This window comes from Microcebus murinus, chromosome 3, assembly GCF_040939455.1.
Source record: "Microcebus murinus isolate Inina chromosome 3, M.murinus_Inina_mat1.0, whole genome shotgun sequence".
Classification (NCBI taxonomy): Eukaryota; Metazoa; Chordata; class Mammalia; order Primates; family Cheirogaleidae; genus Microcebus; species Microcebus murinus.
Window position 1 is genome coordinate 84,621,736 of NC_134106.1, and position 14,923 is coordinate 84,636,658.

Sequence of the window (14,923 nt, forward strand, 5' to 3'; positions counted from 1 at the left end):
ACCTTTTCCATAAAAGTAAAAACTACACTCATTGATTTTTTAAATTCTTATGGCAGACAGATTGAGATGTGGGTGACATCATTTTACTGCTATTTAAGACTATCAGATAAATTATAAAATAGACTCTGGCTCTCAACTGATTTCTGGTCAAGATAAAAGAGGAGGTGTAAAGACTACAGTAGCTTCGGGGGTAGTCAGAGAGTGCTGGTGTTTTGCTGAACAGAGCTCACCCAGGCTGTATCTACTGCCCGTCTTTGGTCAGGGGTCTTGTGCTTGGCTGTGGCATGACACAAGAGCCATAAATGAATTTGTAGACACCAGACCATGGTATCTGTTGCATCTTCTGTTCCCATCCATAGCTTGTCCAGTGGGAACTTAATGATTCCTCATCAACTTGCTGTTTTTCATTCTTCTGTGATTAGCAAAACTTAACAGTGCTGTCCTACATAACTTCTGGGACCAGGAAATGTTCTCCATCCGCACTGTCCAATATGGTAGCCATAGTGGCCACTCAAAACATGAAATGGGGCTAATGGCACCACGATGGAAGTGTCCCTCTTATTTCATTCTAACTAATTGAAACTTAAGTAGTCACATGTGACTAATAGCTACCACATTGGGCAGGGCAGCACTAGGAAATAATGATTACAAATTGGCTAGCTACCTCATTCTTGGAAAGGTTTTATTATGATTTCCATTTGTCACCTGAGGATATTGAGGGTCAGGGGATTAAGTAACTTGCCCAAGGTCGGACAGCTAGCAAGGGGCAGAAGAGAATTCAAACGCAAGCCCGTGCAACCTCAACGTACATTCTGGCAGTGACATAGAACTGCATCCCCCTGCTTCATGTCAAAGAAACCTTAAACACAATCATCAGCCTCCGAAATCTCCAGAGTCTCAGTAAATAGCTATGAAGGGAAGCTGGCCACATGCGGCATAATTTTTTTTTTCAACAAAAACACATGGGAACTCGCCTTTTCCAGCTATGACTCTCTAGCTTCAATTTTTTAAACCACATGTTGATAATAAGTATATCTGACAGGGCCCCCTCACTGTGCTTTAAAACTTTCACTCAAATCAAATATTAGCCCCATGAATTCATGAGAAGGTGACAATATGAAAAAGACTTTATTAAACTCCTGCCACATCCTATTGTGCTTCCTAGGCATTATTCCATCCTGTTTACCCTTTGCTGACAAACTAGATTATACTTTCTTTTCTAAATCAACAGGATCCTCTGAAATTGTACAGAAGATAAAGAACTTGGGGTTTCAAAAGAGTCATTTGGAAACAAAGAGTGTCAAAGGCATGACTTTAAAGACGAGGAAAAAAAAACCGTGTGGCTAAGAAAAATAATATGCAGTCATATTGTACATTTTTTCTTGAGTTCTATGTAAAATATTTCACATTGTTACAATACCATAAACCCACTTTAAAATCTGCAAGCCTCAATTGAGAATATTTGTATGTCCTGTGTACATAACCAAACCAGTATGTTACCTCCACAAATCTGTCCTTTATGCATAGGGACTCACTGCGCAGCCCAAGGAAGGCACAAGGCTCTAAATTCATTGAAATTGGGGCAGAGAACATTACAGTTTCTACAGACAAAACCAATATCCCTGGTTCTATTATGGCCTTTCATATTGCCAAGGGGATCTAGGATTTTCCTTAGTATTACCCTACTCTGATAAAAGCAAAGAAATAATGGAATGATAAGCTGAAACACAGTTAAAGAAATGGGGTAAAACCACAAACCTTGAGGATCAAAGCCTAGCTGAAAAAATATAAGCCAAATGTCATTATCTTGTTATATAAAATCCATCTTTGGCTTAGAGCCAGTGGACTCTCTGGTTGAGAGAGCTGAACGAGATACTGGAACTAGTCTCATCAAAGTCCCACCTACCAGTAATCTTGGAACATGATGCCCTATCCCATAGTCACAAACTCAGTTCCTCAGCCTGGCATCCCATACGCAATGTGAACAAGAGTGGGTGGTGGATTAAAAATGCCACAGATTCCTGGAAATGTCTCCCTCACCTCCCCTCAAGAGGCGGGGTCTATGTTTCTCTCCTGGAATCTGGTGAGCTCTGTGCTGGCTCTGACCACCAGAATAGCACGGGTGACGCTGTGCAAGTCTCTGGTGTCTGCCTTAAGAAACCGGCAGCTTCTACTTCCCGTCTTTTGGAATACACTCCCTAGGATCCCTAAGCTGCCATTTAAGAAGTCCAATTATCTTGAAACCACCATGCAAAAAAGCCACGGGCAGGTGCACGGTCAACAGTGCCAGTGGAGCAGGGGCTGAACGTGCAAGTCAAACCGTCCCACGAAGCAGCTAAATACCACTAAGGGACCCCCAGCTATGCCAGGTGCAACAGAAAGAAAAATCACTGGCCCACAAAATCATGAGAAAAATAAAATAGTTCTTGCTTTACACCTTAAAATTTTGGAGTAATTTGTTATGTGAGTTTTCCTTTTTTTTTCCATTAATCTACCTGTTAATGGCTCTTATTATACAGGTTGAACATCCTTATTCTGAATATCTGAAATCCAAAATGCTCTACAATCCAAACCTTTTAGAGTGTCTACATGACATGTAAAGGAAATACTCACTGGAGCGTTTCAGATTTTTGCATTCGAGATGCTCAACCAGTTAAATATTTGCAAATATTCCAAAATCCAAGAGAATGTGAAATTCGAAACACTTCCGGTCTCAAGCATTTCAGAAAAGGGGTACTCCGCCTGTATAACATGACTGTTTATTTATTAAATATTAATTAGGCCTCCCCCTGCCCGCTGCCCGATTATTCCAGTTTTTGACGTACACCTACCAATGAAACCAGAAGATGGTGGGTTTGGCTGAATCTTCTCCTTAGTGTTCTCCTGGATAATGTCCCAAAGCTGCCATATAAATTTGGGATGAAGAATGTAAAATGGCTGATTTGGGTTTTTCTGACGATGTTGAATATATGGAGTGAACAGGTTGTAATCTGGCTTCTTGTACCACTAAGGAAACAGAAAATCAAAACAATCAAGTAGACAAAAGGAGACAGGGCAGCACCCAGGCAGGCTGGGCTGGAGGGAGGGGGAAGCCCACGACTCGTCGTCACTTCTACAGACACTTCCTCACTGGGATGTGGGGACAGACAGACCGGGTGCTCGCCCCAGCAGGGATAATGCTTTCTGCTTTAGTAAAATGAGGGAAACAGACTAGATCATGGGTCAGCAGACTTTTTCTGCCAAGGGCCACAGAGTCTGTGGCTCCTCTACTCAACTGTGCCATAGTAGCACGAAAGCAGCCATAGACAATACCTACTGAACAGTGTGCTGTGTTCTAATAAGACCTTATTTACAAAGACAGGCGGATGCCAGATTTGGTCCATGGCTACAGACTCCTGTTCTGGATTAGTGTATTTCAAAAATAAGTTTTCCAAATTTCATCCATAGTGACAGAAAGTATGTCAATGCTGTCTGGGTCTGGGCAGTGCCACCTGGTTTGGGGCTGGGAAGACTGACTAGGATGGATTGACAAGGGAACCCTCCAGGATGATGGAAATGTTCTTTTTGTATTGTGATGATAGATACATGGGTCTATAGATTTGTTAATACTCATCAAAATGTACACTTGTAGGAAAAATAAGATTGATTTTTAAAAAGAAGTCTTCAGGAGTGTCTCAGGTGTCACTGTGACATGGGATTTGGAGAGGGTGGGTAGGGAGGGGCTTAGCTCATAGGGTTCCCTTCATACAGATGCCATGGGTGTACAGTGGGTGTATATTAAGATCCCAAGTAATATTCCACTGATGAAAAGCTTTTGTGGGTTTAAAAACTTTGAGAATGACTGGACTAGGTCATCTTCAATAAATAAACGAAATCCCCAAGCCAGGTGTCACATTGGCAAGGAAGCAGGAATGTGGGACCAGAGGGGGAATTACTCTTTTGTCCTCCCACCCCCCAGGTCCTCACAGGGCAGCAAAGGCCACACAGAAAGGGGACTTTGTGCTTGGATTTTAGCACTGCTGGGTGGGCCAGGTCCTGCCCTGGGCTCGGATGCTTCCAACAGATGAAGAAACAAGATCCAATAGCTAGAAGCTGTCAGGCTTTTCACAAACAAGAAGAAAGCTGCCAGAGCTTAAAACCGGAAAGCTTGGGCTAAGAAGGAAGTTGAAAATGTCAAACACCCATCTTATGTGTGATTCTCAGTGAAGAGTATGTATGAGAAGCAATTGGAAAGCTTTCTCAAAAAACACACACTGAGGCTATATATTGCCTATATTTCTGGAAATGGGGCTTTGACAGATTTTGGAAAACATTCTCCAGGTGATTCAGATTTGCACCTCTGGTTAAGAACCAGTTAGCAATTATGCTAGGTTAATATCCAGCCTCAGTCTTGACGTGAACAGTGACCAGATCCTCCTTCTGGAGGATCCCATTCCATCTTGGAAAGTTGCTGCTTGGAGGAGCAAAGATCTGCCCCTCACATCCGGCTTAAGGAGTTTGTATCACCCCACATTCATCTTAAGAAGGCTGCATCCTCTCTGGTCATGGCAAAACAAGTCAAAGACACTCATTTGCACAACTGACAGCATCTCTTACTATGCTCAATATAACCCATCTTTCCCAGCCCTCATTAAAAAACAAGCCCACTGGCTTTTCATGCAAAGTTTCACCAAAAGTAGCTAGCTGCTTGTTTCGATAGGCGGTAATTGACCAGAATGTCCCAAATATAACCCATTTGTATTTTGATAGCTAGTAGTAAACTTGTTTCAGCTCTATAGCATAAAATTAAACAGATTTAGAAACAGAAGCCAATGAAGAACACATGCAAGAAAAAGCCCCATTTAAATAACCAAAGAGCTCTGGATTCACAAAGTTTAGATTCTCCTGCCAACCACTTTCAACTTATTTCAATAAGTCTTGCAACTACTTGGAAAGTGATGTAACCCTATCACAATGGAAGAGTTCCAAGTTTAATCAGCCCACCCCATTTAGATGTTCTACATTTTTCTCCTAATCCCCCAGAACAAAAGCACTCTGGCATTAGACAGCTAATGCTCACCAAAGGTGCTACCGTAACTGGGTATCAAAAGAGTGTGCACACACGTGTATTTAAATTGTACCCACGGTCAGTTTCATTCTGGAGTCAAAGCTTGATCCTTGACTTGCTTCCATGATTAATCAGTGAAAAGGCATGTCTGACCACTGGGGTGGGGAAGCACTTACCAGGTTAAGATTTGAGGAGTAGGGAGCAGGGTCCCAGGCCACCAAAATGACATCTTTATACAATGAACTGTCAATGAAGTGATGGTTGGGGTTGGTCAGAATCTGCAATCACACAGAAAAACCATTTCAAAACCAGTGTCTGGTTCTTCAAAATAATATTTTTAAAAGAGGTGAAAATTAAAAAAGAGGAACAAGAGCAAGAGAAAAAATGGCCCAGGCTTTGTATTTTCCTCTGGGGGAGGAAGAGAGGCTGGCATTGCATGCTGAAGCACTTAAAGAATGTTTGCAGAAAGGAAGTTTTTCAAGGAGCCACAGGTTCTTACATTCTCCCCAGCACTGTGCTCATATCTAGTGTGCGTGAGTCCAGCTCCAGAAGGAAGTAACCCCCGGAGCTGATGCAGGCCCCACGGCCTCTTCCACGACTGCCTTCGCGTGTCATGTAGAGAGAGCACTACGGGTGGGTGACCTGAGTTATTAAGAAGACTCCGGGGTTCCGGCCACAGTACTCCCTCTGTAGCGCTACCTGGTTCAGGGGGAGTTCTTCAATATCACCTGCAAATCATCTCTTTTAAACTGTAGTTTTTTGGGAAAAAAAATAACATATTGTTCTTCTTCAGCTTTAAGACATGATTTTTCACCTTTATTACGATGTACATTTTTCCTTCACATTTTAAGGTTTCTGAAGTTAGGATGCATCTTACAGATGGCATGTTTTGTAATTTGGAGGGGTTTATTTCCACCTCTCTGAGAAGCTCTTATTAAGTGAATGGTGGATCTCAAGGTGAACAGCATCTACGAATTAAGGAAATATGGTAATTGTCTCTGACCCTGCAGCAGGCTGCCTGGCAAGGTGAACCATGCAGAAAGCTGATCTTTGTTCTGCAAGCAACTCACCAGAAATCACTCATCACTTCATCTTTTTTTCTACATATTTTTGAAACTCTAGAAATTGTTGTGGTTTGTTCTGAGGATAATTTTCCTATAAATTTGGAAGGCGTTCTTATTAAGAACATGAAGAAAAGATGTATTTTCATTCCTAATTAAATAATTCCTTTTCATTTTTTAAATTCCAAATAACAGCCTGCAGAGTTTGTACCTTTGTGTTTCTCTCCTTTCAACCCTCCCCTTCCATATTGCCAAATTTAACTTTCCTCAATTCACAAAAGGCAACATGCCAACTCTAGAATTATAAATACATATATGTATATTTCTATTTCTACTGTTGTTTTTCCTTTTAATCTTATTTATTCATTTCTCCTTATTCATATCACATCTAAATTCCTACTTCTCTGCAATTTTTCCCTATTAATTTGTACAAGATCCATAGAAATAAGCAAGTACTACGGCCATGGGTAACCAGGTAATTTCTCTTCACTCATCCAGTCAGACTCATTGCTCTTCACTCATCCAGTTAAACCTAACAAGTGTGTACATTTGTGAAAATACTCCATCCACCTTACCTGGGAATTAATGATGCGCATGGTGGTTTTATTTCCAACATCTTTCTCATAACCACGTGTAGGAGCAGAGTTAAATCTCAAAACTGCATCATGAGAATCTAAGGGCACATAAGTGACAAGCTTACTGTTTTTCTCTGTAGAATCACATAATCTAGGAAAAAATGTTAAAGCAAATCTTTCAATACCTGAAGCTAATTAGACACCACCAACAAAGTTAAGAGCCACGCACATGTTTTTCAGATAATTGACTGTTGATTTAGAATGAGGTCTTGGCTAGGAGGAAAATCAACATGGATATATATATATATACACATATAATGGATATATATATATATATATATAAATCAATTCAATCACAGGTGATTCTGTATCACCTAAGTTATATTTAGATGCTTGCTATCTTTTCACAATTTTTATAAGTGATAAGGTTTATGCAGCCATTCTCTCAAAGTCTCCAAAACTTTTTTTTTTTGAGACAGAGTCTCACTCTGTCTCCTGGGTATAGTGCAGTGGCATCATCATGGTTCACTGCAACCTCTAACTCCTGGGCTCAAGTGATCCTCTTGCCTCACTCAGCCTCTTGAGTAGCTGGGACTATAGGCATGCACCACCATGCCTGGCTATTTTTTTCTATTAATATTTTTAGTAGAGACAGGGTCTCACTCTTGCTTAGGCTGGTCTTGAACTCCTGAGATCAAACAATCCTCCTGTCTTGGCCTCCCAGAGTGATAGGATTACAGGCATGACTGTGCCCGACTGGTTCCAAAACATTTTGAAGGTGACTCCCTGGAAACAGGTAAAGACACTAGTGGGCAGGGGCTCATCGTCTGTGGCTTCTCATGGCTTGGAGAGCCCCAAGGATGGACTCTTGGGGCTGCATCTAATGCTGCTGCCTTCATGAAGATCAAGTGCAGCTCTCACGCAGCAGGAGCCACAACCTTCAATTCCACTTTACCACTTTCTGGTGCTGGACAATGCTTAAAAAGACAGTTAGCTCAGATTTCCATGCAGCCTTACCCAATGCTACTGGTACCAAGACCCATGCGAGAGCAACCTTGGAGCATTCTGCATCTGCAGCAACGGTCTGGCCAGCTGCCGTCACCCAGGAGGATGGCAGACCACCACCAACATCATCAGCTGCCAGGGCTCTTATGCTCTGTGATGGCACATGGTGGTCCATCAAGTTTGAACTACAACATAAATCTACATCTCACTTCATTCAACTTGATCTTAAATCCTCTGAATGCCGGGCTGAGAGGTCCTGGTGAAAACAGGCTCATGTATTAAGGAAGCCGACAAGGAGGGGGAAAGTGGGAGGTGAAAGAGAGTGGGCTCAAGTGATTAAGAGGTGGGAAGGAGGGAGAAGGTCCCTCTGCATAAGGCAGTCTACAAACATACATGTGTCTTGAAATTCCCAGAAATCACAGCTAATGAACAGTAAAGGAATTTCTAAGGGTTGTCCTCAGCTTCAAATATCCCACGCACATTCCAAGTCAAACTTGGAGCAACAAAGAGAGGGAGAGGAGAGGTGACATATTTCTGACATGCCGAAGAGCCACGTGGACATGAGGGTGCTGTATAGACAGCAACCACACCCTAAACAAGTCCTGAAGCAGCTCGCTTTCTTCCCTCGAGTCACGCTATCCCTCCTTGGGATTCGTCTTCGTACTCCCCAAGCAGCAGAACCTCACCAAGGTGACACCATTAGAACAATATTAACAAAAGATACCTTTATTGACAAGCCTTGAACTCAAAAGAATTCAGATTGAAGTTTTGAGCACCAGATTAACACACTTTTGGAACACAATGAATGCATAAAGGGTACCTGGCTATGTCATCACAAATCCTATATTATTCTTTTAGGGGAAATTTTGTAGTTAGCAAGCTATGACCTACCGGCAAAATGTAGCCTGCCACTTTTTTTTTTTTAGGAAATAAAGTTAATGGCAACAGACACACTTATTTCTGTACACCCTGTCTATAACAGCAGAGTTGAGTTATTGAGACACAGATCCTATCGCCTACAAAGTCTAAAATATTTACCCCCTGGCTCTTAAAAATAAGTTTGTCAATCTCTAGATTCAAGGGGTCTATGCTTTGTATAAATGATGCCAAAATACTTGAATGTTTCCAATTAAAATCTGGCTCTTTATTTCACAATTTAAGGACTGGCTCATACTTTTCTTTGGTAATGAATTGTTTTTTATTATTAACATTTATTTTGATTGGACAGTGTTTTCTCATAAAAATTCATATGATATTTGAGCTAGAAAAATTAAATTACTCAAAGCTGTACACCTCACATTCTGGTCTTACAAGCCCTCTATACTCTTCAAACTTGTTGATAACCCAAAGACCTTTTGTGTATATGGATTATATCTACTGATACCATACTAGAAAGTAAAATAGGAAACTTGAAAAGATGCTTATTTATTAATTTATTTTAAAATAACATTTTTAAATTAAATATAACCTATATTTTCAAAAAATAGTGAGAAGACTTGCACTGTTTTAAATGTTTGCAAATCTCTTTGAGTCTAGCTTTTTAGAAGACAGGTGGTTTCTCATATCTGCTTCTGCCTTCAATCTGTTGCAATATGTTGCTTCCAGTGAAGTATGGGAAGACTTGGATACATTGTTGCAAAAGGAAGGACTATTTTAAGAGTCCTTTGAATATTCTTCTTTGATACTTCATCATCAAAACTTGACAAGTACCAGTTTCTTAAAGGTTGGTTGCAATGTGGAATCTGAAACACATCAATGAACTTTTCGTGCTCTATACATGAAAATCCATTGGTCTATTTTGCTCTTAAAATGGATCTTTCACCCATGCGGATTTTGTAATATCATGCAATGATCCCTGGAAAACTATCAGGTCATTAAAGGAAGCAGATCTTCCAAATGTGGATGCATTTCATTATACAGTATCAAAACACCACATTGGTTAATATCAACATGGATCTCATCGGTTTTTAAGCATGGTAAGCTTTCAAGATTATGATTGGAAAGCTTGAATTTTTATCATTGGCAACACATACTGTCAGTTATTTTCCTAAAAGTGACACAGGCTCACTTAATTCCTTTTTGAGAAAATATCTGCCAGATATCCATGTATGGATAGAGTGTGTCTGTCACTTTTTTTTCAAGCAAAGGTTGCATTTCATGACAAAAGTGGCTAGTTCAGCTCACAACACAATCACATGAGTGCTTCTCCATTGTGCGCAGTTTGCAGAAGTGCTTGTCTCCTGTCTCCCAATTTGTCGTGCCGAATCTGAAAAACACTCAAGGGTTGAGATTTGGGTGCTGATTGCTTGATTTGTGTTAAGAAGCCAGCAGTTTCCTACACCATTGCTTTTCATCATCAGCGCAAATGGCACCAGTTAAAAAAGGAAAAGACCTCTGGGTATTACAAAAATAGTTTTTATTTTGTGGACCCCCAAAAGGGTCTTGGGAACCCTAAGGGCAGGTGGACTGCATTGTTCCATCTGCTGACCCAGGGCAACCCTCTGACAAAGCAGAAAGTGAGAGGAGACTCCAGACAGTGAGGTGACAGGTGCTCAGGGAAAAATCAGCCCCAAGACCAGGGAGGAAAGGAGATGGCAGCAATCGTCTATCAGAGTCCTCCCCGGAATTACGCTGCCCCACTCAGACACAGCCTAGCATAAAGGTAAGATGAGCAAGCCAAGGGCCCAAGATGGTAGGTGCATTTCTATTCATTCAGTAGTAATTCCAAATGAACCACATCACCCTTGAAATCATCCCAGTATTTAAATGCCCATTATCCTACATGGAGCTGTGTTCTAAGCCTTCCAAGGGCTTCATGAGAACAGGCACAGAAAGGCAATGTAGCATAGCTTCTTGGGAAATGTTATCAGTTTGGAGAGTTAAAAGGCCACCTACGTGAAGGGAGCAGGGAGGCAGAGTGTTGGCGACTCCTGCTAAACCCGCGGAAAGCCTCAAGTGTACAGCGTCGGGTCTGGATGGGAGGGGAGGACACACTGAGTGTCTGCCATGCAGGCATGTCTTGCAATGCTCGCCTGGCTGTGCAAACGCCTTGATAATGTACCTTAATAACAGACGAAGGAACAGATCAGACAGCAAGCATGAGGGGAAGAAAGGCAAGCTTCATTTCTAGAGAAGGCATTTCCAGGTCAGAGCCATGTTGTGTTGACCTTGAGAATGAAGCCAGGCAAGTGCATCCGCTGAAGGAAAATTGAAACCTGTCAAGGAGCTGCTCCAGTCACTAGGGAATTACCTGCCAGGGATCAGGACAAAGCCATGCTCCACCTCTCCCAGCTCCCACTGCCCTGGGAGCCCTGTCTAGCCTGCAACCCTCGCCTCTTGACTTACTTTCCTTGTGCCCTCAAACCCAGGCTCTGAGGCAATCTTTCTAAGAGAAAATCTGCAACACCTTTGCATCATAGGCATGGGGTGAGAGACCCAGACTGGGGTTTGAATCCGGGCTTCATCATGTGACTTGAGGTGTCTACGTTTCCTTATCTGTAAAATGGGAATAATCATGTCTATCACTTACAGTTGTAAGCCTTAGAAGCGTTAGCACATGAAAAGCATTTCAAACGGGACCCTGGCTGTAGTAAACACCCTGTAAGTGGTACCTGTTATTAAAATTGTTAGGTAAAGTCTAATTTCTGTAGAACAATGTGCAAGGATGTCCAGGAGTTGATCTGCCTTTCCAGCCAGCTTCTCTGTCTCCTCCCTCCACTGGCCCTGTCTCCTTGTGGCTCTCACCACCTGCACACTGTTCTGTCTCTCACCTCCCTGTGATGCTGAGCCTGGACCCACCCTTCCAGAGCAGTCTTTCCTAACCTCCTCTCTGCTCAGCCAACAGCCCTTGGGTGGAGGGGAGCGGTTAGGATTCATAGCCATTTCTTCCCTGTCCACCTGCGGATCTCTCTCTGTCTTTCTCCTACCCACATGACGCTGGACTGTTGTCTGTTTATGTCTGCTTTCCTCATTGGACTGTGCAGTTGTTGAGAGTTGGGTCTATATTTTATTCATCTTTGTGTCTAGCACAGAATCTGGCAGAGAGCTGCTGACCAGTAAATAATTAATGTTTGTTGAATGACTCTATAAACTGCTTTCTTTCTTTTTTTTTTTTAAGGAAAGATAATATGACATGTTAACCTCCACGCTTTCTCCCATAAGTTCTCTGTGTCACACTCCAAACTCACCCTATTCCCCTACCTTCCATTTCCCACCCAGACTTTGAGTTTCAAGTACACAGATCTTGGTTTCCCACATCAAAGATGTTATTGGTAGCTTAGAGTAGATCTTTCTCTGCACTGTGTTTCCACAGGAGTGCCAGTAGTGATCTCTATTAGCAAATTATTATTGTGTAGATGCATGGGCGAAAACAGATCATCTCCTAACTCTAGGAAAGAATGGTCCATGTTTTCCAAAACAGTTCGGTTTGCTTTTCAACAGCACATTCAAAGTGGAGATGTTTACAACTGCTATAATTTTCTAACCAAAAACAATTACACAGTATGACTCAGACTAACAGAAGGCTGGGGGAACAGGACTGCATTGCCAACGGAACAAACGCCAGGGGGAGCTAACGGGCAGCCAGTAAGCAAACTGAGGCTGGCTGGGTCTCCCTGAGGAGGGCAGGGCCAGCTGCTGAGTATTCAGGGACATCCACCTGGTGGGGGGCTCAGGTAGAGCTGGGGTGGGGCTGAGAAGCACTGACCACTGCAGGCTCTTTCTAGCTCTGCCCTCAATTTTTCATAAGATCCTGACCTTGGTAAGTCTTTTGATCTTCGCTTAGCCATTTCACAAGTCGATACTTAAGAGCCAACATGAGTTCAGCTGCAGCATGCCTGAATATTCCAAGTCGCCTGGAGGAATCTGCTACATGAGTTTGTTTTTATTCTGAGAGCTATTAATAAATATGTGGGTTTGTGTGTGTACATTCAGGTGACTAGAAAGGAGAGTGGTCAGCACCTGGCATGCACAGTGCTGACACTATGAGATGCTAGCTTATAAAAATGAAAGACTTTTTGCTTTTACAAATTGAGTTGTGCTATGATTATCTGTTCTTAAAATGGCAGGTACAAAATCTGATTCAAAGAAAACTAGACAAAACAATAAAGAGAATTAAAAAAAAAAAACCTACAGGCATGTTCTTCAGTTGTGATTCCACAGTTCTAATCATGAAGCCTCATACAAATACAAACAACATTAATTAAATTTGGACACTAGAAACTGCCAAGATATAACTCTGGCATTTCATGTTCCCCAGAAACATGGACTTCCCAGTGTCTTGAACATTCTCTTCCAAATTCTGGGTAGAGTTCACAAGACTCCGGTCAGAGATATCCTTGTAGGAGTACAGAGCGAGGGAATTCTTCCTGAGATGCAAGGGCAATCTGAATATGCATCCCCGTTGCAGAAGACCAGAAGCAAGTTACTGCCTGCTTCAAGCTTAAATCCCTTCTCTACATTATTAATATTGGTCCTCAGAAATGAGAAAGAACTGCGGTGTTATTTCACCCCAGGGACCTCTAAAACGACTGCTCTTTCTTAATAAATTGCAGGCTGCTCTGCTCTGGCTTTGGCTACAAGCTTCTGTGACACATGGACTGTGTTGTTATGAGCCTGCTATAGTGTCAGCATGGGGACACAGGGACCCCAGACCTCAACTCCAGACTTATTGTCTTGTTTTTTTAACTTTTTAAAAATGTCCCATTGAGCCTCATTCCCAAGGACATCTGAGCTGAAGTCTGGTTTTCTGAGCCTGCCTACCGTGGCTCCACCCCACTCCAAGACGACTCTGAACATCAGCCACTCTTCAAGGACACAGAACAACTGATGTACTTGCTTACAACCAAGGCAAGAAATAAGGATTACTCCTTTGTAAGGAAGAAGCAGTGCCCCTAGAAGGTCACTTTCAGGCTACTTATGACCTAATACCGTCTACTACAGGAATGTATTTGCTAGGTTTGTTTGGCATCTAGATTTGAGGCTTAGGCTGCATCAGATTCACATTTGCTTTCCTGCTCCTAATACAGAATCAGGCACATAGTAGGTGCTAAACACATGTCTGTCAAAAGAAGAAATGAGCCTAAAGAAACAAGATGCTTGCTCTCTGGTGCTGCAATGAAGTTAGCCTGGGCAGGAAGCCTGACTTCCCTTGTGCCCTCAAACCCAGGCTCTGAAGCAATCTCTCTAAGGTGGAAATCCGCAGCACCTTTGCATCATAGGCATGGGGTGAGAGACCCAGACTGGGGTTTGAATCCAGGCTTCACTATGTGACTTGAGGTGTCTACGTTTCCTTATCTGTAAAATGGGAATAATCATGTCTATCACTTATAGTTGTAAGCCTTAGAACAGTTAGCACATGAAAAGCATGTCAAAGGGGACCCTGGCTGTAGTAAATATCCTATAAGTGGTACCTATTATTACAATTGTTAGGTAAAGTCTAATTTCTGTAGAACAATGTGCAAGGATGTCCAGGAGTTGATCTGCCTTTCCAGCCAGCTTCTCTGTCTCCTCTCCTCACTGGCCCTTCTCCCAGTGGCTCTCACCACCTGCACACCATGCTGTCTCTCACCTCTCTGTGATGCTGGGTCTTCGGCCTGGATCCACCCTTCCAGAGCAATCTTTCCTAACCTCCTCTCTCTGCTTAGCTACCTACCCTGTCAGGGTGGGGGCGGTTAGGATTCCACAGCCATTTCTTCCCTGTCCACCTGCGGATCTCTCTGTCTTTCTCCTACTCACATGACACTGGACTGTTGTCTGTTTATGGTCTGCCTTCCTCACTGGTCTGTGCAGTTGTTGAGAGTTGGGTCTATACTTTATTCATCCCAGGAGCAACGGTAGCACAGGAGACTGGGTGTCTTTGGCAACGAGGGTGAGAGGCTGGGGAAGGTGAGGAAATGAATGCCATGCAGCACGCCAGTTCTGTAGCTGGCCAAAGCCGGCTGTCCAGTGCCGGGCTATTCTCTGTGGGAGAGGAATGTACCTGAACGCTTCCCTGCCCCCTTCAACCAAAACGTATTAGAACTGTTATTTTACTTAAAGACTGGGAAGAAACTGCCTTGGTTATTGTATGTGCCAGCTTTGCTAGGCTATGGTACCCAGTTGTTTGGTCAAACACCAGTCTAGATGTTGCTGTGAAGATGTTAGATGTAATTAACATTTACAACAGCAGACTCTGAGTACAGCAAATGGCCTTCCACAATATAGGCGGGCCTCATCCAACCAGTTGAAAGCCTTAA

General features: G+C 42.6%; 1 protein-coding gene across 2 annotated transcripts in view; it reads right to left on the reverse strand.

Moving 5' to 3' along the window:
- ST6GAL2 (ST6 beta-galactoside alpha-2,6-sialyltransferase 2) overlaps window positions 1-14,923 on the reverse strand; it is a 76,973-nt gene that overhangs the window by 18,571 nt on the left and 43,479 nt on the right. For both annotated transcript variants that reach the window (XM_012737640.2, XM_012737637.2), the window contains exons 3-5: window positions 6,684-6,781; window positions 5,224-5,325; window positions 2,832-3,006 (exon numbers count right to left, since the gene is read on the reverse strand). In XM_012737640.2, the coding sequence (XP_012593094.2) occupies window positions 2,832-3,006; window positions 5,224-5,325; window positions 6,684-6,781 (375 nt within the window). The remainder of the gene's footprint in view (window positions 1-2,831; window positions 3,007-5,223; window positions 5,326-6,683; window positions 6,782-14,923) is intronic.